General features: G+C 35.3%; 1 protein-coding gene across 1 annotated transcript in view; it reads right to left on the reverse strand.

Moving 5' to 3' along the window:
* dgkb (diacylglycerol kinase, beta) overlaps positions 1-24,298 on the reverse strand; it is a 696,992-nt gene that overhangs the window by 557,164 nt on the left and 115,530 nt on the right. The window contains exons 3-4 of the mRNA XM_028817172.2: positions 15,451-15,527; positions 11,831-11,851 (exon numbers count right to left, since the gene is read on the reverse strand). Coding sequence (XP_028673005.1) covers positions 11,831-11,851; positions 15,451-15,527 — 98 coding nt within the window. The remainder of the gene's footprint in view (positions 1-11,830; positions 11,852-15,450; positions 15,528-24,298) is intronic.

Genomic DNA, 24,298 nt, shown 5'->3' on the forward strand with positions numbered 1-24,298 from the left:
TTCTTTGTCCTGCGGTGGGTTGGCACCCTGCCCAGGATTGTTTCCTGCCTTGTGCCCTGTGTTGGCTGGGATTGGCTCCAGCAGACCCCCGTGACCCTGTGTTAGGATTCAGCGGGTTGGAAAATGGATGGATGGATGGAAGTCTTTCTTGTTTCAATTGTTATTAAATGAAAAGGTACATAAAAGTTGGATTTAACAATGAATAAATTTGAATACATAATAACAAACACAAAAGTGGCAGTAACCATTTCAACGTGACCATACTCATAAATAATACATGACAATAATAAAAACCAAAGTAACAATGAATCTGACAAAATGAAAAGTTCATGTATAAAAAAATGTAAAATAATAAAAAATATGTATATTGTAGAAGATAGCCCGGCTACAGACAGACACACAGACCCAAAATGTCCAGAACACACACGTTTATTTCTTTATACTGTCCCGCACAAAACACAGTGCTCCAATAACAAAACAATCTTCCCTTTCTTTCCTTTCGCGCCTCTACTTCTTTCTTCCCAAGCTTCATCCTCCTCCTCCCGACTCTGGCTTCTGAATGGAGTGAGGTGGCCTCCTTTATAGTGCACCCGGAAGTGCTCCAGGTGTCTCATGATTAACCTCCGTCAGCACTTCTGGGTGTGGCGGAAGCGCTGCATAGGAACCCAGCTCCTCTTCTGGCAGAACTTCTGGGTGTGGTAGAAGTGGTGTATGCCCAGACTCTGGAGCTGTCCAGATGCCCCCTTGTGATGACCATGGACACCAAGCGGGTTGAGCTTCTGAGCTCCAAATCCATGGCCCCGATGTAAACCTAGGGGGCTGCCCTCTCGTGCCCTGGGGAGGTACTCCTGGTAGTATGCCCATTCCCCCGGTCTTCTCTTATAAAGTGTGTCCCGTCTGGGCAGGATCCCCGGACATCCATCACAATATGTATAACAGATTCCACTTATTTGATGTGGATCTATTTACATACCCCTTCTTACAAAGCGACAATTCTAGACACAACCTTCCAGATTGTTAATAATTTGTTTATAAAACAAAACAAGAGATGTAGAGTATGTAAATCACACGATAGTACTGGAAATTGGTTTTCCAGAGCAAATCCTTGCCAAGAGACGACAAGATAGTCCACTCTTAGAACCCCTTTTTCTAGAAAGGTTCTTTAAACTTCAGTCATAACGTTTCTCAACCATAACCACTGGAGGTGACCTAGAAACCACAGGAAAACTATATGAATAAATAGGTCCAAGGTGAAAAACATGAAATGACAAATGAATTTTAAAATAATATGATAATGTCAGAAAATAAGGACTGCTCCAATCTGTGTAACAATAGTTTAATATCCTCTATACTGCAAAACAAGATTACAGCACAGTACTCTCTGGTGGATGTCTTGACTAGCAAGCAAGACCTTCTGTCTAACTTTGTATGTAGGTTCGTATTTTCTCTTCTTGTCTGCATAATACTAAGCAGAGGCTTCTGCCTTCAGTAAGTTGCTTCTGAACTCCAGGCTAACTAAAACATAAATTATCCAGGTGGAGGAGGAGATGAAGCCCAGGCAGACTGAAGAACCTTTTGAAGACAATCAAAAAGAACTGTCCTAATGAACCTGTCAGTGGGAATTATACTTTCTGGTTCAAAGCATACATTATCAAGCTCAAACATTTTGGAAAAAGCCTTTAAATTACATTCATCATGATGTAGTACTAGGGTGTTGTACTGTGTTAGTCATTATGAATGTAGTGAAAAGTCAAGCAAAATGACACCTTTTATTGGCTAACTAAAAAGATTGCAATATGCAAGCTTTTGAGGTAACTTAGGCTCCTTCTTCATTTTGTCTGAAGAAGGGGCCTGAGTTGCCTCGAAAGCTTGCATATTGTAATCTTTTTAATTCATCATGATGGTAAGTTATTAAAAAAATTAAAGCATTTGTAAAATATCAATCAGTGAGTCTGACAGGCATTGAAGCATTTGGCTGTTTTGAAATTCTTAAGATTTGTGTGATCAGTACAGATGATGAATTGATGGCTAACATTTCTTCTTCCCCAACATCATAGATCTGCACAGAAGCAAACAGTTTTTAAAAGAATACACACATGAATGCAATTGACCTTTAACAGGAAAATGCTGTGCTAGTGCAGCCCCCACTCTGACGCTAGACACACCAGCTTCCAGGTGAAATCCATCCATCCATCCATTTTCAACCCACTGAATCTGAATACAGGGTCACGGGGGTCTGCTGGAGCCAATCCCAGCCAGAAGAGGGCACAAGGCAGGAACCAATCCCGGGCAGGGTGCCAACCCACCGCAGTCTAGGTGAAATATCTTAGTATTTGAGAATCAGAGCAGATGTGAATGTTTCGTTTAAAGTATTATTAGGGTGTTGTACCGTGTTAGCCATTACAGATGTAGTGGGAAGTTAAGCAAAATGACACCTTTTATTGGCTAACTAGAAATATGCACGCTTTCAAGGCAACTCATCTTGCCTGAAGAAGGGGCTTGAGTTGCCTTGAAAGCTTGCATATTGTAATTTTTCCAGTTAGCCAATAAAAGGTGTCATTTCGCTTAACTTCTCTCAAAGTACCAAATGCATTCAGAGAATTTTTGATCCTTTTCTCAATAAGATTTGTGACTGGGGCAATAATAAACAAAAGTTCTAAATAAAGCACCTATGATAATTTGCAAATCCCACAAATAATCATACTTGCTTTAAACTCACTTGTGGTTTCAGTTTTAACATAGCAGAGATCTTCTTCTGGTCCATTTAATATGATAATATAATGTGATAACCTAAAAACAACACCAAAGCTGATGGAACTATTTTCCAAGTTTAGCAAAAAAGTAATTTGTTCTCTATTTAGAAAGAACATCCTTAACATGATTGACATGAGAATCCAAATCTTGAGGCAAAATTAAGTTATTGTCTATGTATACCAGCACACAGTGGCCCAAAAAATTCTGAAAGATATAACTGAGAAACAACTGAAATACTGCTAGTGTCCTGCTTATCTGAATGGCTAAATAAGTCTGTGTTCATATATTAAATTCTGTTATCAGCTTTATACTGATTAAACAGGGGATAAATAGGAAAACAAAAATTAATAAAAACCCACATTCTCTCATTTGAATCCATTCTATTAAGTGGAAACCTCACAAAGACAATGATCTGTATAAGAAATAAACCCTTGTAGTAATTTAAATTACATCTTTTGCCAGCAGAAGGGCAGCAAAACACTCACACACACAAATGAAGTCACTTCTTTTCGATGGGCAAATACTGATTTATTCTAAGCGTATTTCAACCAAAGAGATAAGTACCCCAGCCAACCAAGACATATTGTAAGTTTTGGACAGCACAAGCAGCCGCTGCTTGAATGTTGGTTATCAGTTATATTTTCACCTTGGAGTCCTAAGTGAACACATCCATTGTGTAGCCAGTAAAAGATTGGGAGTGTAAATGCCAAGTGCTGCAAAAGATACACATTGCTAAGTTTGAGGAGCATCAGGAAAGATCTTGTGCAAACTTTGCATCAATCCCACGAGTAAGAAAAAACAACCATATGCTTTGTGCAGAGTAGTACTGTAATCATGCAATGTTCATGTCTACTGGGCCTAATCTTTCCATTGTTTCCCAAACATAAAGGAAAAAAGAAACTTAAAACAGAATTATCTTTTTAAAGAAAGAAATAAAATGTTTTTTTATTTATTTGAGTGAAGATAACAGTTGAGAATGTTGTATAAAATTTTTATTGAAAGCACTACCAGAAATGTTTTTGTATGTGTTTTTTCAAAACAATTTCATTCAAAATTTAACACTTCATGTCAGTGGAGCTAATTTAGCACATCAGTCGGGTTTAAAAGCAGTAGGATAGAAAATTGTATCCTGAGAAACTAAATGAATGAAGAGCGGCAGAAATCAATAACTCTTGTCAACAGCAGAACCAGTTAATGCACAGAGCATCCAGGCATTTTCAGAATGGGTTTGTTAATTTTGGTTGATATTTACAAGATAAATTAGATATAAATCTACTCTTATGGAATTGGAGTAGCAAACCAAATGGCTTATTATGAAACTTACAATAATCAATGTTATTGCTAGCTGGTTTGGGAACATAGATCAGTCAAAGTGAGCTAATAACAACTGTTTTTATGTTTAGTTAAATGCATATCATTGGCATCAACAACAAGAAAGTGAAGTTAATCGCTGACATCTTATTCTCATTTAATGCCTGAATGCCACTTATGGTCTTTTTAGTACGTAGCTCACATTAAAACCTTTCACCTCTGTCCATTTCTTTCTAAATATTTGTATCATTTTAATCTTTATGTTTAATTTAGACAAAGTATTTACCTCTTCAACCCAGCAGTGTCATACCAGGAAACTTTAGGTTGTAATAGTGACCTTTTAACACTAGAATTACCAAATCCTACGAAAAATCTTGTAAATCCGGCCCACCTTAAACCCCTTCCCACCTCTCTGTCAGTGTATTTTGTCTTGTAAATGTGTCGATCAACAGAAGCAGCAAGCAGCCTACTATCCAATCCCCCCCGCCGCCGCAGAAAGGGCAAAAAGTTCTTCCAGCTCAAGCCTTAATTATCTTGGAGTGAAGTTCCGAAATAATAGATTGTTATTTGGAACACATGCATTTCATGTGTGTTCCGTATCTACAACAATCTATGTAAACACATTGTTAAAACAGAAACATTTTTCTAGTTGTAGTAATAAATGACAAAATGTAGGCATGAAGCATATAATGTGTAAAGCCTGAAGTCTCTCATTACCTTCCACATGAACAATTGCGCTGGACTAATGATGCCTGATACATACCTGCCATTATAGCAGGTGAAAAATGGTACAGCCGGCCCATGTTGGGACAAATCCTGTCTATGACTGTGCAAGACCAGCACATACTGTAGAGGTAATATCCATTGCTTTGACACACGATGCGGAAGTACTGTCATAATGAACACATTAACCACAAAAGCAAAGCTTTATGTTTGCATCTACATAAAGATGGCTGCTGAAACTGAAAACTATTTCAACGTGTATAAAATGTATGATTTTTATCAGTAGAGTGTTTCCTAATCTAAAGCATCAGTGATTTGCTTTGAGAGATGATGGTGTCAATATATGGACCATTGGATTAGAGGAGTTGATATTACTAAAAAATGCTTTACACACTGAACTAGAGGCTTGAGAAACCATGAGTAATAAGGGCTATATAATGTAACCTATAGCCAGTGTCAGATTATTTTGCTTCCTAGGCTGAGCTTATTAGTGCAGCAACTGACTGTTCTATCGCTAACCCGTGCGACTGCCCCCCCCCCCCCGAAATGATCTTCGCTCTAAGCAAATGCCTAATTTGCCCTAATGGTGGTGCCTGCCCCTCCTACAGCTTCATAACTGTCATGTATGGAAATTAAGTCATGTGTAGTTTGTTTTTTTATTTTGAGATATTATTTTAATGTCTTTATGTTATTTTTATTGCTTTCATATGTAGTTATGTATCGATGTACTATCCTTTTAAATGTGTGTTTCATGTTCTTTGTAGGTGGAACCCTCAAGAGGTGGGACCACCTGTCAATCTCTGTTCTGGAACTGCTCCCAGACCTATAAAAGCGACGGAGACAGTAGGAATCATTGTTATTGTTAAGTCTATTGTGAATCATGAGTATGTTATTTATGGTTGGATTTTTTAGATTTTTGATTATTTTACTAAGGATTCTGTTTACTAGATTGTGTAATCTTACTTGATGTGGATCGCCTTTCAGACAACTCGTTTATGCATCTATTTGTTCTGCAGAACTTTCTTGCTGTATTTTGGTGGAATTTTGCAAATAGATCATCTTTTTATAAAGATATTTTCGTTGGCCCATCTCTGCACAAGCTGAGGTTTATAAAGACCCTCCTTTTATGGAGCTTTTATGATATTCAAGACATAAAAGGATATTTGGGGCTTGCATTGCTTTTAGACCTGCATAGGCTATTTCAAGTTGGGTCTGACCCAATAGGACGAATTTTATTGCAGGCAAGCAGTGGAGGCCTGGCCTAGCCAGTGAAATCTTTATGGGGCATTTATGAGGCCTCACACGCTTTTTGCTTTCTTGGAGGCACCAGTTCATGACAATCACATATAGTGAAAATATGTGAGTGATTATACAAGTGTGACCTTTTTCTAGATGTATGCTGAAGAGAGACAGCAATTAACATCTGGGGAACAATGTTCAGTAATGTCAGAGGATTAGTTAGAGTAAAAAGAATATTTAAATGTGGTGAAGTGAATGCCTGAGAAGAAGGACAATTCACACCTGGATACTAGTTTTCAATGGCATTGGTTCTGGAGGTAACAGGGGTTTTTTTCTTGTAAAAGACAAAGAAAAATATCATGTCATGTTTTTTGAATAGGACATAGGCATTTGCAGTACAGAAATTTATAAAAGGTCAAGGAGGAACAGGAGCAACAGCAACTGGCATTGACTGCCGCACATATAGTGTTAAGTAGATTGTTCCTTCTGCTCCTTATTACTTTCACTAGAGCTGCAATTTTAAAAGAGCATATATATCCTCCTTTATACATTGATAGAAATTTCAGTACCCCATCTCATAGATGCCACCCTTTACAATAACATTTAAGTGAGAATAGAAATTGTACTGTTCCTCCACTGAGGTGGAATGTGGCAAACCACACAGCAGGGATAATCAGACTGGGAGATGTGTATAGGCTCATAAAACTGTGGTGAGGATTAGTTTCGAAAAACAGTTTTCAGACTTTTGTTGCCAAAAATCTAAATGCTAAACCATGCATGTCAAACAGAATTGCCAGAAGTCAATAAGAAAAATTCACACTGTCACCAAAACCTAAATGCTAAACCATTGATGAAGTTGAAATGCAAGAAGTCACTACCAAAAGATGTTTATTAGTGAAAGCACACACAATAAAGTTGTCTGAGGTTTGAATCCGTAACTTTGGATGCTTCACTGAATGCAGCACAGATTTAGAAAACGTAGCATCAATGATTTGGTGTATCCTGTCACTAAATCTCAGAGCTCACAAAAAACTAAAAATCGCAACATGACAAACTGAAAAAATTATTTTATTACAATTCTATTTATATCCAGCTATATTATTAATACATGTATATATGTAACATTCCTTGATGTTCAAAACCTCTAAAAATGACAATAATAAATTTAGGAAAAAAGCAGGTTTATGTATCTTTTTTCATTTCAAGATTGAGTACACATAATTTCTTGTATTAAATAATAGTTTTATACCTGTTTTTGGGACTCTTCTCTATATGGGATCCAGAACATTCCACTGATCTGTGACTCTTACTAACTACTACTGACAGTTTTTATGAAATTTCAAAGTGTATCCTTTTGAATATTAGAAAAAAGTCATCATGAATCTTGCTGGGTGGGTAATACATATGACAGAGTATTTTTTTTACTCTGAATAATTTTTTAAGTTTCAGCAAACTATTAATTTGCAATTACTGTTGATTATGCAATTAAGCGTTGTTTGTTAATGAAGTATTAGACGAAGCCATCATTTTTCTAATTCTGCTTTTTCAACACTAGAAGCTAGAGTTTATTGTAACAAACATAGGTATAAAGTACAGTGGATGGAATGTCAGTCACGCAGTAAGTTTATAATGTACAGTATGTCTGTCATCCATAAATTAAAATAAAAGATGTGCAAGAAACACTTTTTAATCAATTTAAAAATAAGTAGTGGGGATTTTGTGCACTTCAAGAAACATGGCTTTGAACATCATAATGAGCTGCCCTTATCCTCTTTCCTCTTTTAAAATGGATCAGTGATTAACATCATTACACATCATCAGGAAATCTCCTCAACAGTCTTTTAAAAATCTACATATAAAAGACAGTACAACCAGGAAAGCATTAAAATTCAAAGAAATATGGTACTTTACAGCAGCTGCAAGCCACACATTCTTGAAATAGTTCTCACTTAATTTATACTTAATTAGATATTTTATCATGGGAAGAAAAATGATTATATCAAAATTCTTCATGCTCTAAGCTCCAAAAATAGCATTGTAGCTTACGACATACTCTTTAATTCATCTACTTCTGTAATGTGTCCTTGTATTTGGTACATGTTGAATATATGACACAAACAGTTCAAAACTCACTGTAGAAATAAATTATTTCTGATTTGGATCCTGGCAAGAAACTCATTTTAAAAATGTACTTGTTTTATGAATAACATTAGTACATTATGGTGATGTGTTTACTTAAAAAATATGTTATAGTGTAACGTGTTGGCATATTACAGCAGTAGAATAACTTATCCATCCATTCATTTATTTTCTGAAACTGCATATACCATCATACTGGGAAGAAGGAGCCTATCTCTACAGTACTGGATTCAAGTTAAAAATTAACCTTGGACAGTATACTAGTCCAGCCAAGTGCACAGTTAAAAATTACACACTTACTGATATTTGGGCCATTTAAAGTTACAAATGAACCTGAAATGCCTGTCTTTCAAAATTAAGATGAAAACATATGCAAACATAGGAAAAACATGCAGACTGCTCACCATGACAGTACACAATGAAATAAGAAAACAGAAACAAATGTTTCTTTTATTTATTGTTTTTTTAAGTTGCCACCTTTTTAAAAAATGTTTTGCTACTGAACTACAGATAAGAGATGCATGCTTCAAATGGGGTCATCAGTGGAGTCCCTCAGGGGGTCTTTCCTGGATCTGTTACTTTTTCTGATTTATATTAATAACATAGATTTCGGTATATTTAGTAAACCTAAAATTGGAGGAATGGAAGACACTGAGGAGGCAGTAAAAACAATTCAAGGAAACATAGACCAGGGTGAACACTTGATAAATGCAGTGAAATGTAGAAAAGTGATACATTGGCACATGGGCAAAAGAAACATAGATTATAAATACAAGATGATAGACACTGACCTAAAGGAAGTAACCTCTGAAAAGGATTTTAAGATTTAGTTTGACACAAACTTTCCATTGACTAAGCAATGCACAGAAACTATTGAAAAGGCAACTAAATTTTATACCATAAGAACTTGAATATAAATCAAGAGACATTATGCTCAGACTATATCATTCTCTAGTGAGACTGCATCTGGAGTATTGTTTGCAGTTCCGGTCATCACACTGCAAAAAAGACATAGCAGCACTTGAAGCTGTGCAGAGGAGATAAACCAAGTGTATTCCAAAACTTAAGAACGTGTCCTACTCTGAGAGACTCTGAAAATTAAACCAGTTTAACCTCGAGAAGACGAGACTGTGTGGGGAACTAATCCAGGTCTTCACAATTCTCAAAGAAATTGATAAAGTAGATCCAGTAGAACTCTTTCAATTAATTAATAGTGAATCACATACTCAAAGATTCCCATGGAAATTAAATGGGAAGTGAATTTAGGACTGAAGCCAGAAAGCACTTCTTTGCTCAAAGAGTTGTGGATCTTTGGAGCAAACTACCAAGATACGTAGTTGAATTAGAAACCGTTACAACCTTAATGAAGTGTCAGGATGAGATATTGGGACAGCTTAGTTAACTAAACAAATGAGCTTGATGGACTGAATGGTCTCCCCCTGATTGTCAGTTTTCTTATGTTCTACAAGACAGCATATTAGCTTAATGGTAGCATTTTCCTTTCTTGAATAATTTTATTGATCATCATGTAAAAGTTCCCAATTCAATAATGCATTAAGTTTTATTCCAATTAAAAAAAATAAGCTTTATTATTCCATCCTATTTTCCCTAAAATGACCATTAGTCCTACTTTTTCTCATTACTGGACTTGAAAAAGGGGATCACAGTCCTTTATGTAATACCTGGGACATCTAATTAATTGTTTCTTAATTAGCATCACTTAACTCAATCAGCTGTACATTTGGCCATTGAGCTATCAATATCAAATGCATTACTCATATTTACTTACACCACAGTTTCTTAAATTATGGCAAATGACCTAAAACGGACTGCAAGTTGCCACAATTGGGTTACGAATCAATGTTGTATTCAATGGGAAAAGGTGGTTTCCAACGTGTCTCACTATGGGTTCCCCCGTGTTATTTAAGTAATCAACAATGCTCCCTATTATGTCAGATTTTCCAAGGGGAACCCTTTCCACCGTTCTAATGGTCCTCATGGACTGAGTCTTGAAGACACTAATAAGGGCAAAATTAGGTTTTACGAACAAATTAAGAAACCCTGACTTAGACTAACAGAACAGTACATAACGATTGATGATTTCAATTCCTTTACTTCCATTATGGATGCAGTATAATATATTGTTGTACTACCACAATAATTCTGTTGACCACCCACCATCAGTTAACCCTCACATTAACTCAGGAAATTCATAGCATACTTCTTGTTTTACTTGTTCTGTGGGATTCTAAAACATAAGGCCTGGGAGCACCATAAAAGACATTCAGTTAGGTCAATATCCATACAGCCAATTATTTTCATTGCATTAGTGCTGCACAATAACAGAAGGTACATCTTATAGTGCCTCCACTTAAGCTATCTTTCCCAAAAAGGTACTTAATATCCCCACTATGAAGGTACACTGCTTTTCTTAGTGCTGTTATTAAACAGACAAACCTTCATTTCATTTACCTTCTTCCTATAATGCTTCAACAGTGCAATGGTGTAAGAAAACAACGTAAAAAACAAATGTTTTACTGCTGGACCACAGACAGATTAAGTGACTCTCTCTGGGTTAGACAGTGGACTTGAGGTAGGAATTATCGCAGCAATCATGCGGTTTAAAGTTCAATAATTTAGCCACTAGAAAACACTGCTATCATCCACCTGAAGTTTAAGCCACAAAAGATTTAGAAGACATGCTTGTGTGATCGGTGCCTGACAGCTCAACAGCTTCACGCACAGTTAACAGTGGTGCTGTATCCATATCTCCAATTGTTTATGGTTTAAATTTAGAGAACATTGAGAATGGAGGTGGTTCATGGCCCAGGCAAGACTCTTTCTTATTTTGTAGTTTTAGCAATGGCTTTCTTACTGCAGCTTGATGTCTTGACTTCACGGTTCAAAGTGACACTTGCTTACTTTAACCATTGTCCTGAGAGGTGCCTATTATGCAAGCTATTGACTCTCAGAAACTTGTCTAGTGATCCTGTTGTGGCTTTGGGTCTACCACACCAGTTTCTGTCAAACCTTCTTTCAGTTTCCAATTTGCTTTTGATGATGTAGGACTTGTAGCCCTTGACACCTTTGCTTTCTTTGCAATTGCTCTAAATGAAAGACGTACAATTTTTAAGCATTATAATGATCTGTCTTCCTTAGTTAATTGCCTTTTTCTCACCATTATGATAGCAATATACGGTGTAATATTGTTCAAATGATGCTTCAGAGGGTGTAGCGGCACAGTTTGTTCCAACACTACTTTAATGCAGACAGAGGGTTTGCAAGTAATCAGTTTGCAGTTGGGGAACCTATAGGAGTTGTTTGCCTGAACTGCAAAAAAAAATTGCTGCAGAAAAGCTATAAGCTGTTAATCCATTTCTTGTTCTCTTAAAAGGGACTTTCGGGATAATTCTGAAAATTTCATCATGTTCAGCTTTTGATATTCTGATCTTTTTTGTTTGTATCTCTTACAGTCTACCACTTACTTTTGAGCCATTTAAGGTTATTCGCTCAAATAACTTGAACTGTTAAATTTCAAGAAAAAATGAAAAATAAGGGGTGTTCTAAATCATAATGAATATATAAACATCAAAAAGGAAGGAGAGGGAGATGTTTATTTTAACAAAATATTTTAAAAGAATTATTAAAAAAACAATTCACTTACCTGACTAAGTATCTCTTGCTTCTGTGCAGCATTTAAATACAACAATAAAAAATTGTTAAAATATTGACTTAGGAGTGAAGAAACACAAATGCACTGGACTTACAGTATCTATTATTTTCATTTTACCATCACTCAGCACTGTGAGGCGCAGGTGGCTCTGCTCCAGCCTAACATGATATGCCATAAACTGTTAATACACAATAGAGGGAACATGTCGACTTTTCACACATTAAAGCTAAACAGGTACAAGGCTAATCTATTCACATCAAAAAGAGAAATAAACACTGCTGAAAAAGACTCTTAAAACAACAATAGAGCAGCTGTAATAACTCACAGTTTTATTAATAGTTATATGTTCTGATATACTGATGATGCAGTCATGAGTTAATACCACTGGTAATTCTTAGATGCTCTAATGCTAGATTTACTGTATGACATTAGACATTATCTAGATGCTTTCAGATTGTATATTCCTAGAAAACTGATGGTGTACATTTCATTTGTTTTATTTACAACTCTTTAACAGAAAGATCTGATGCATGAAACACTGGAAATCAGCAAACCTAGAAAGTGTGTGTATATTTATATTTTATATTTTCCATAATATAAGTTCATTATTAAAGAAAAAAAACTGGATTTAATCAAAAAAAATATATACCAAAAACAATACATATGGATTAATTACAATATGAATTAAGTATTTTTACCTTTACAGGATTATGGTTAAGACAGTGTTCAAACATGTTTGTCATATTAGGGGAAGCAGAACTGTTATGTAGATTTTTTTTATGAATAAAGATTGAAAAATATTGTAATTTAAATATGAACAGGGAAAACAATATTGTCTGGCTGAATGGCCTATTCTCATCACAATTGCTCTAATGTTCTAATAAATAAAAATTTCTGACCCTCACAGGTGAAGTGTTTGTGAATTCCAGTACATCATATCTTTGACTCTGGTATAATACATACATACTTACTGAAACCAAATTGTAAAATCTTTTACAAAAATAAAGAATAATGTATAAGGGTAATTAGTACCATTCACTCTCTCATCTACTAATATTTCATTCATGTTTGTGGCTTTACAAATTGGTACTATAGATATCATCAGAATAATTAAATTTATCACAAAGTCCATATTATATTATAACAAAAAATAAACAACAATTCACCTAAGAAGGCAAAATAATTAAAAATATCAATACTTCTTCTTCTTCTTCTTTTGGCTGCTCTCGTTAGGGTTTGCCACAGCGGATCATCTTCTTCAATAATGATATAATAATAATAATAATAGCAATACTCATGTGCACAATAATTTAGTTTAAGTGGTTGAAAAGTGACTTGCTCAGTGGGGACCCACTATCTAGGACATAAATAACATTTATATTAGAATTCAACGATTAAATTATGTTCAGTTTACATTTTTTGTGTTTTGAAATTATATATATAATTTCTGTACTTTCTATGGTTTATATTAGAATACAACGACTAAATTATGTTCAGTTAAAATTTTTTGTGTTTGAAAATTATAAATTTTCTGTACTTTCTATGGCTTTTATTAAATCATACCATTTTATCATTGACATTTTAGCAGGTCCGTAAAATGTATACATTTTCCCAGTGTAAAAACCAATGGATCTAGCAGAAATTTATTAAGGATAAAAAAGTTAATTTCACTTTAATTATGCATTTTCCGGTGAGAGTTGAGCAGGCAAGCTGCCAAGTTGGACAGATAAGGGTATTCTATCCTTAGAAACAGTTTCCAGCTCCTGTTAAGGGAATTTCCAGACACTGCTCCATCATGTCATGATTACTCACTCAGTGGGCCACTCAAAGGAATATATTAACTATATGCCAAAACCTCCCATGACACATAATAATAAAGAAAGTCTGTGGTTTTACTCTGACATTTTCCTATATTGCTAAGATTCTCACCCTCTCATTGAAAATGAGCACGGGAACTCTGTGCAGAATTTCTGAACAGAATTTCTTCCACTTGTACTTGTGGCTTGTAACCACAAGTGAGGATGAGGATGCAAGCTGAATTTAAAACTGAAAACTTCAGAGATATTTGATCACAATATCTCACTATGGCTGAATACAATTTCTGCTTAATCTGACAATGATATCAATCAACATGTGTTAAATGGACCTCAAGGAACTAGAACTATTTCTTTGTGCCAGCAACTCACCCAGTACCTGAAGAGGGCAAGTCAGTATTATCCATGAGAAGACCACAAACTCACACATACTTCCATGCCAGACATCACAGTCAAGAGAACATCATGATCTACAAACATCAGAGCTACAATATTTAGATTGCCAAACTGAACACCTTCCAAGACTTAGCTGCAGAATGACATTCTGTACATAAAAATCACAAAGAAGATGGAAGACAAGCTGCAATCTTGGTTGAGACACACATTCACACCAAGATAATTTAACTCTCCCTTTGCAAAAAGGGGGGGCACTCCTCTGGAATCTCAATGCAGTCGTGGCCCCCTACAATCGTCATCATGGTGCATATGGTCATAAGTTTCTTCATGGAGTCAAAGTACAAGTAGAAAAGATTGGCACACTATTGCCACCCTTCAAATACCTGTGCAAGAACAAAAAATAGTTCCAGTGTTCCATGGCCACGGCAGAATTTAATTTACAGTTTCTCAATTTGACATCATTCTACTAGCCAGGAATGGGCTAACCCCAAGGAAATGAGGTATGTAATCCATCAGTAATTGGAACACACCTTCTTGTCCCTCTTTTGAAAACGTAGACAGATTACCATTTGAGTCAGCCAATCTAGAGTCGCTATCCCCACATTCCATGATTTATCAAAGAGGCTTGTCATGTCTGAACCTCATTCAGCCTTGCAGCCTTGGAACTATGGAAGTTTTTAATTGCTGCAATGAAATCTGAAACACAAAAGGACCCAACCCAACTCATTCCTCTGTCTCTACCTCCTTTAAGGAAAGTGTATCCACCAGGTGTAGGAGTAACTCAAAGTGTTCCTTCTACCTCTCGACAACATACCCATTTTAGATTAATGTTTCCCTGCCCCATGTTGAGAATAGTGTGAGTGGTATAGCACCCTGAGACATTAAATACCACAACATATTTGAGTCCTTTCAAAAGTCACTCTCCATGCCCTCGTCAAACTCACCCCACACACACCAATGTTTGCTTCAGTCATTTCAGTAGATTCCCCTTTTTTAGTGTGATGGTGCATCTCAATTCAAAGGCTTCTGGTAACATTACACTAAAAACATGTTTCTTCAACATGATGGGCTCTCTTACTGCTGGTGTCCATCAATAGGCCCTAAGGTTGTCACCATGGCAAGAAATAACTACCTTTTGAAAATATCTCCTTGCAGTTGCATCCACAAATTAAGTGTTAAATAGAATGGTTTCATACTCCATGTCCTTTTTATTTACTTGTGCAGGTCAACATATCTAAAGCACCAGTATCCTTCGATTTCAATAACTTTTAAACTGTGCATCATTCCTCATATTGGAGCTAAATATTTTTTTTCTTTTAAGCACCTCACATTCTTCCAGTCATTTATCCATCCTTGTCATTGCCAAATACAATAAAATGTAGATCAATAATTAAGAAGTACCTCTCCAGGGTTATATTTTGCAAGTACTCCATCCCCATGAAATTCTTGCAGAACATCCTTAAGTTTCTTGGTAGTATCTGAAAGAAAAAATATTATTAATACTAAACTACAGCACTACTTTTATAAATAATTCTAATAATTATGTTTGCTTTTTAGTCAAATAACATGTTTCCCCTTTCCTTTTCCATAAAATAGCATACTTGTCAAGTCTTTCAAAAATAATTTAATTACAAATCTTAAATTCATGGTCAATGATAAAAAAAAGCCAATGTGCTTCTTTTTAAAATTCTTCTGAATATTTAACTATATATTCCTATGTATACTGCACATTCATTTGCTTACTTATTGCACTTTTGGAAAAAGAAAAGTACAAGGCCTGTGGAGGATTGGCGCCTTATTCAGGTTTGGTTCCTGCCTTGATCCCTGATCCTGGGTAGGCTCTCCAGGTAGGCTATCACCCCACTTTGACTCTAAAATGGATTGAGCATGTTTGGAAATGCAATATTATGTTGGGAAAAAAGCAAAGAAATCATGTCCAGAATATTAATTATTTACTACTGATATTTAAATTTAGAGACAAATTATTTAAAGACTGTTTTTTTTTATTTTGACATTATTAGATATCTCCTTCTTTAATTTATAAGATACGTGGATTCTATTAAAAAAAGTCCTCATCCAGTATACCCTAAGGATTTTGTTCATTTCTAGTCCTTGCATTTAAAATACAATTTTTCACAATGCTAACTCTAGTTATACAAAGAGAAACAGGAGAGCGAACAGATTTTATATGTCCTTTAATGAAAAAAGAAACAAATGTGATAACGATAGTTAAAGAACACACTCTGTCTCATAGTCAGATTTGTTTGGAATAGAATTAAATCGTCATTGCACTATAAAAAAGAAAACCTACAACTGTTGCAGCTCAGATAAAAAGAAAAATTTAGAACACCTCAATAGCTGGTGCTGAGGGATAAGTGAGTAGGAGGAAGAAAACAGAATTGATTATTCCTCCCCGTAGCCATAAGAATGAGATTAATTCTATAGCTTACTACTGTGTATTTTGTAGCATTTTATGGCTTACAACATTTTTTGAGGCAAATTAAAGCTTAGTTAACCAAGTGAACTTGATGTACTGAGTAGTTTTCTTTATTTGTCAAAATCCTTAATGATTTTAGGAAATTCTAAATTCATTTTATCTTATCTTAAATTAATTTCATTTTAACCAGTTCTAAATATTGTATCATCATACTGAGAAGTAAGTATAGATGGTCTCTATAAAACCATTATCTATATATTTAAAAATGGTTAAAAAAAATTGTCTGACATACTAGAAAATGAGTATTGATGTATCTCAGTAAAAGTATATATAATTCAAATAAAGCGTAAACATTATTTTGTTCGGATTTAGTAATTCTGTACAGTAAATGAATACTGAATATTTTTATTTCCTTGAATAAAAATCTTTATTTTGGAAAATGGATTTTTTCTTTGTTCAGTGTGGAGCATGTTCACCAGTTTGCAGACTTAGGGCACTTTTGTCAAGCTACCAATAATCTTTATCGGTGGTTCATTGGCGACCCTGTCAGCTCAGTATTTGAACAACATAGAGATTGCTTCACTGTCAAATGACCTTTCCAAAAATATAAGTAATTTGGTCAGGTCTTAGAATTAGGTCTCTAAAGTATAGAGAATAATTTTATCTTCATAAAGGATTTCTCACTACCGTGCAAAGTGGCAGATAAAATACAAACACATGAGAAGTAAGCTGAAGCATTTTCACTCAAAAACAAAACACACCCTATGTACAGTATTTAGTTTATTGGTCCATTTATGATATATCCTAATATTACAACTCAGCATATATAAAAAATAAAATGCATACATATTTTTGAGACACTAAATGTACCACTTAGTGTTCTGGATTTTAGCTCTGTCAGGGAAAGTAAAATAAAGGAAATAGAATGTGGTGCTAAAAAATTCCTAACCTGTCAAAAGGTGATCTAAAACTGAGGACCTTATATTCAAGCCTGCAAGTACTTCCTTTCCTTAATATAAACAGTGAAGTAAGAAACATAAAAGAAATCATGTAAAATATGTAAAATGAGGAGAAAAGTACAAGGACCAATAATCGTAAAACATATCAGAACTAAAGATCAGGTCCGTGTCCCCAGTGGTCATTTTAAAAAGGAAAATTGCCACAAAGACATCATATGCCAGCTTACCACTCTGGAAAAAATTAAAAAAGCACCAGGCAAGGAAAACAACTTGAAACACAAAAACAATGTGCTCAGCTGCCTACAGATCCTGATACTTCAGCTATGCAGCAATTTAAATAGCAGTGAGCTAGCTATGTCTGAAATACTTCCACTGGCACTTCAGGTGGTTCATGTCATCTCTTGTTCAAAGTCACTTAGGCCATGATGTTTGTGCTAAAATCTAAACACTACATTCAATTGCCTTCTTACAGGATTTATAAGCCCCAAAAGTGTCAAAGAATTAACTTGTGGTTTCAATTTTCATTTGGTGCACACTGTATTTAAGTGAACATATGATAAGCATACTGGTTTGACAGAATTTATACCTTGAATGCCTTTTTCTTGTTTGATCCAACTAATGCACGTCCATTTTGGCAGCAAGCTTTGTTAATCTAGTACATAAAATAACTACTTAGTGGTATATGACAGCCAGGGTTGCTTTCTGGCTGGGGTTCAAATTCCTCTTTTATGTTTTTGTTCATTTTTGAGTCATTTATTTATGTAAATGTTACTTCTGTGAACCCTTCTTTTTGATTGTGTTTGTGTATGTCTGCCTCAGTTACATTCCATGTGTTTTGTTGGTGAGGTGGGGCTACCTTCCCATCACCACAAGGGACGGCCCTCAGCATTTTAAAGGTGGGATCAACCCACTGTCCCATTTGAATGATCTAGGAAGTATGTTAGTGTTTCTTCGCAATTTTACTATACTTTTGTGATTTATTGAATTGTTTTTTAACCTTTTTGCTCTGTTCTTGATCACTCTCTATATTTCATATTAAGACTCTGCTCACCTTGGATTGCCTTTGCTGGTAACTCCTTTGTGTCTTTTTGTGCTCCAAGGAGTTTCACGTTATTAGAGAGCATGTTTGTTAAGAAATGTTTTTGTCCTTATTACTACCTGGGATTTGATGATAATTTTCCTGTCTAATGGGCTTTTCTGGGATACATCAGGACTTTGTGTTTGTGAACTCTTGAGTGTCATAAACACTCAGTTTATTTTCTTTTAAAAAGTATGTGATTATATAGTTGTATTATGTGAACTAGAACCAGACAGACATCATTATCTAGTTAAGCTACAGTTTATTCTTTAATAGTTTGGCTGTGTGAGTATTATGAAAATTACATGTTCATAGTTCTGTATATTATTTTATAAAACAAACCATTTTTCTCTTAAATTATTTCTTTGCCTTTAATGTCTTTAACATTTTTTTGATATGTCATTTTAACAGTAAACATAGCACAGCTCTATTTAAATATTCCCTTTGTAACTCTGGATTTGTTTGATACATAGAGAAGTGGTAAATGAAAGCTCTTCTAACAGAATACATTTAAAATGCACCTTGTGATTCAAAAATGACTGCCAGCTAAAGGCAACTGGATCTTAGAGGTACCATTTGACCCAGTGTCATCAGTAAAAAGTCAGGATAAATCAGAAATGGAATAGCTATTGCTTATTTTGCCACTACCTACTAAATCCTGGTCATACAGTTGTTACATTTTAAACACATATTTGGAGCTTTCAGACAATTAAAGTAGTTTAAATCTATGTGTTGTTGAATACAGACTTAATAAAGAAAGTGGTTCTGTCTCCTGGGATGTTTTATACAAATGCCTAGTGATAGCAAACACAACTGTTAAGTAATGGTTGGAAGTACAAGAAAGAATACTTTATATGTGTATTTCTCAAACACTTATTCTAAATATTCATGGAACCAGTGTAGGGATCAATCAGATTAAACGTACTGCAAGACTAGTTTCTAACATCTCATTTTCATAACAAGGCATAATATGTTACACTGAAGTTATACAGGTATAACAAAGTACATTTTCAAATGTTTGCAGGTCCTACAGTATACCTCAAGAATAATAACTCCCCTACCAAAGCCATGATATTTATCCACTTGTACATTTGCTGCAGTCTGGACATAGGTGCTTGTTTTTAAACTTATATTTATTAACAAAAGCATATTTGCTGCCTTCTAATTTATGGAAACATTGCTTTGCATAAGGACACCAAGTCAGAACCTCCACCAACAACCACAGATGTCCCTACTCAATTCTAAATTGCTCTTAATCAGCTGGATACCTTAATTCTACCTGTTTTAAAAGGGCATAACAGTCCCAACTCCTGCTTGTCAGGGGCTGTGTGCTTCCCTCTAATGCATCAAAGGGAAACAACAGCAAAATTTATTTAAATAGCACATTTTCATATAAATGATGTAGCTCAAAGTGCTTTACAAGATGAAGAAGGAAAAAAAGATTAGGCAATACTGTTTAACAAAGAATAAAGTAAGGTCTGATGGCCAGGGAGGACAGAAAAAAAAAACAAAAAAAACTCCAGATGGCTAAAAAAAAAAAAAACAAATCTGCAGGGGTTCCGAGGCCACAAGACTGTCCAGCCCCCATGAGGCATTCTACCTAATATAAATGATCTCAATCAGTCCTCATGGTTTTCAGGCTTCACATGGAAGAATTAGACGATGATGGTCTAATACTTGCTGTTCAAACTTTGTTTTGCTGCATTAAAAGATCTTTATTTAGTCTTTTTGGTTTTTCAAATCCCTGCTATTAGTTTCGACTTTGACTTTTACAATTGCATTTTGGCTTTGACAAAAGACCTTGACTGCAGGTTTTGACCTTTAGCCTATTCTTCAATTTACGATTCTCCTTGCCATTTTAATTTCTATTCTACTGTCTCTTGTGACTCAATATACATAGAGTGGAGAAATATATAATTCAATTTTAAAAATTATTTCTCAGTATATGGTGTATTGTTTAAGGCTTTGGACTTCAAACCCTGATGTTGTAGGTTCAAATCCCACTACTGACATTGTACTGTCATGAGCAAGACACTTCACCTGCCTGTGTTCCAACTGAAAATACAAATCTAATGTAACTAATTGTATATCAAAAGCTGTAGGCTGCCTTGGACAAAAGGTAAGCCAAATAATAATAATTTGTATATAAAACATACATTTTTTTGGTCTTGTCAATTGTGAGAGATGGATGTCTAGGACAGAGCTCCATTAGCAGCGGTGTTATTTTACATTTTTCACCATTATTCCAATGTATCCTGTATTTACTCAACCCCAGAGGATTTAATTACATTATAAGGAAAAGGTAGCTAAAGCTTCATCAAAGTCTAAACTGGTCTCAAGTTCATGGTACAGCCTGCCAGAGACAAACCTGAAACAGACAGGTGAAGGAACACATCTGCCAGGACCTGATGATGTAGCATTGGCTCCAGCTAAGAATGAAAGTGGAATAAAACTGTGAGTGAGGCGGGCAAGGAGAATTAATCGATTCCAGGGGGATTATTGGAACTGAGTATGACTTCCTCATCCCTGCTGTCAACTACTGCTAATACCCCCAGTGAGTCAGCAGCATTAACTCCAACTGGACTCACAACTCTGCCTACGGAGCACGGAGAAAACTGAAACAAACTGTCCAAGCTGAAGGTAATGATTTTAGCAGATCAGTCTAAATACCATGGGGTAAATGAAATTTTGCTGTCCTAATGGAAGAAATCAAACAAGACATGAAAAGATGGTCTACCCTCCATCTCGCATTAGCAGGGAATAAGCACTGTTAAAATGAACTTCCTTCCCAAGCTTCTTTTTCTATGTTAAAGCATCCCCATATACAGTAACAAATAACTTTTTTAAGAATTTAGATTCCATCATAACCTCATTTATTTGTAATTCAAAATATCCACGCATCCAAAGGTCAACTCTACAACAACCTAAAGCAGGAAGGGGGCATGGCACTACCTATCAATTTTAATACTGGGTGGCAAATGTACAAGCCATAAAGACCTGGACATTGACACAAATCGATGAATAAACACAAGCCTGGTGTCTGCGATAGAATTAAAATCTTGCTGTATATTCCCGACTTTGTGCCCCAGTAAATACAAATTATCATCAATATTCTAATTATCCAATTGTCCTTCAATCACTCAGAATATGGAACTAATGTAGGAAGCACATCAAGACAGAGAAGCTTATATTTGTTGCACAACTACATGATAACCACCTTTTCTATCCTCTCAATCATACACAGTATTTAATGTTTGGAAAATGTCTGGGATTAAAACACTTAAGAGTATTGTATATAAAATGATGTGTTTGCATCCTACAAACAATTATGCTTCAAATTTAACTTCTCATCAACACAATTTTTCCAGTACTTTCAAATTACAAACTTTGCTAATTGGAACCTGTCCAATTTTTCTTACCTCACACCTATTTCTATTCCAGATGAAATACTGATCAGTCTTGAAGACTCAGACAGCATCTCTATAATATATAAAAACATTTTAAAGTCCCTTCTTTTGAAAGATCACAGGGTATGGTGGGGAAAAGACCTTTCGCTTACCATTTTAAAAAGAAGGGGTGGAAGGCAGCCATGCATAAATTAAACCCAAGCTCCATATATGTGAAGCATTCAGTCATTCAACTTAAAATTTTTTATCAAGCACAATTATCTTGTTTGAAATTGTCAAAAATGTATCCAGGGCAAGATTCAGCCTGAAAATGTTGCAATCGAGCTCCAGCCTCACTGAGCCACATGTTTTGGGCCTGCACCATATTAACATCATTTTGGACAAAAATCTTTGAATGCCTCTCACACAGCCTTGGTGTCACAATCACTCCGAACCCATTAACAGTTGCGTTTGGTGTACTCCCAGATAGGCTTAGAGTGGAGAAGGACAAACAAAATGTATTTGCCTTTACTTCACTATTAGCACGTAGACTTATCTTGCTCAACTGGAAGAATCCCAGCCCACCTGTTATAAGTCAGTGGGTAACTGATATTCTATACTATTTGAAATTGGAAAAAAATCTAATTCTCACTTAGAGGATACTGTTTAAAACTTTTGAAAAATATGGCAGGATCTAATTAATAACATTTTAGAGTGAGCATCTGTCTCAAGGTAAAGGATACTCTTCCTTCTTTGCTGTTTTTAAAGTTTCGTTCTTGTTGTTGGCTCTCCTCTCTTTTTCTTGGGTGGGGGTTGAATTTTGGTATGTTAAGTTTGACTTGTTTCAAATAAAATCAATAAAAATGTGAAAAAAGATCAAGATAAAGAATATATGAGCAAGACTCCAAGTTAAATTAAAATTAGCTACAAAGGTTATCATTTTTGTGTTAAATCAGTTACTTCTTTATGAAACATTTTTGATAATTGTGCTGACATCTCTATTCCAAAGTTAGCAGACACCAAATGCCAGTTATTTGAGACTTCAAAGGCCATAATATTATCAAAGGTTAATATGATCAAAGAAGTGTCAGGGGGTGTGAGTGTTGATTTATTTGTGTTGTTTTACTGCAGTTACAAAATAGATATGGTATATGAATAATACACTGTGGGATATAATTTATAACGTTAATAAGAACTTGTTGGTAAATTTAAAAAGTCAGTTACTGCTATACAAGTAGTTTTGATTTGATCATGATTAGAGGGATGTGGTTTTTCAAAGCACCATTGACAACACCTAACATAGAGGATGCATATAGTACCATATTCTTAAAAATGTACAGGATTTAAATTCATTACAAACAAAACAATTTTAATGAACAATTATAGTTAACCCTTTAATTGAGGCATGTTTGATGGGGGAAATTATTTTATTTTTTTTACATGAAAACTGCACTTGTAATGATGATGTCAAGGTTTAGTATGCCTGGGTCCATCCCACTTCATCTTCCTTCCTGATTGTCATTGCACTTGACACTTAACATCCACTTTTTGTGTGATGAGCCCACATGGCAGCTGTTTCATGAACAGGAAGACAAGGTGGAGTCAATATTTCGAAGATATCCAGTTTGGAAACCAAAGAATTATCTTTCTGTGTTTTGCAGATTACAGTATATTGTCATCTTGGCATAATCAGTCCATGATCTCTGGTACATAATGGAATAGTGTGAAGCTGAGTATGACGTCATTGGTGAAAAATGAATACCTCCAAATCTGAGCTCATTGTCTTCTCCTGAAGGTAAGGAATAAGCAGCTATCTTAAGGCAAGATATTCATGTGCCTTGGAGTCATATTTACAAGGGCAAAATTTTCAAAATGTATAAGTCAGTTAGACTATTCAAAAAGACCACAGCCTTTAGGCACTTGCTAGGAGAAGATTTTGATGAGTTCAAGAAGCTGAAATAAGTTTCTTGTGTAGGGTTATTGGCTCATTTTCTGTAAACTTGTAAGTGCCTTGCACTGGAATTGCTGGTCCTGTAGACCAACAGTATCCAGTTAAAGTGGTGTGGGCAAGTAGTTAGAATGACCACCTTTGAGCCCACGTTGGGGGAGAAGGTGCACAAACCAAAGCCCATTGAAAGAAGACCTAGGAGTTGAACCAATACTTGCTGGTGGGGATTATATATTTCAAATCTCCTAGGAATGTGTAGGCATACTTCATGGAATTGCAACAGGAAATTCCTGGGAACATGAAAACCTGGTCAACCCCACTTAACATGTTCCTAGTTTGACCCTACAAAGACAAACTGGAATGAAAAGAAATTAATGAATGAATAATGTTGAACATTAAATAAAAGTGCCTCAGTGTCTTTTTCTTTCTCTGACTTTAAAG

Source organism: Erpetoichthys calabaricus, chromosome 13 (assembly GCF_900747795.2).
Source record: "Erpetoichthys calabaricus chromosome 13, fErpCal1.3, whole genome shotgun sequence".
Taxonomy (NCBI): Eukaryota; Metazoa; Chordata; class Cladistia; order Polypteriformes; family Polypteridae; genus Erpetoichthys; species Erpetoichthys calabaricus.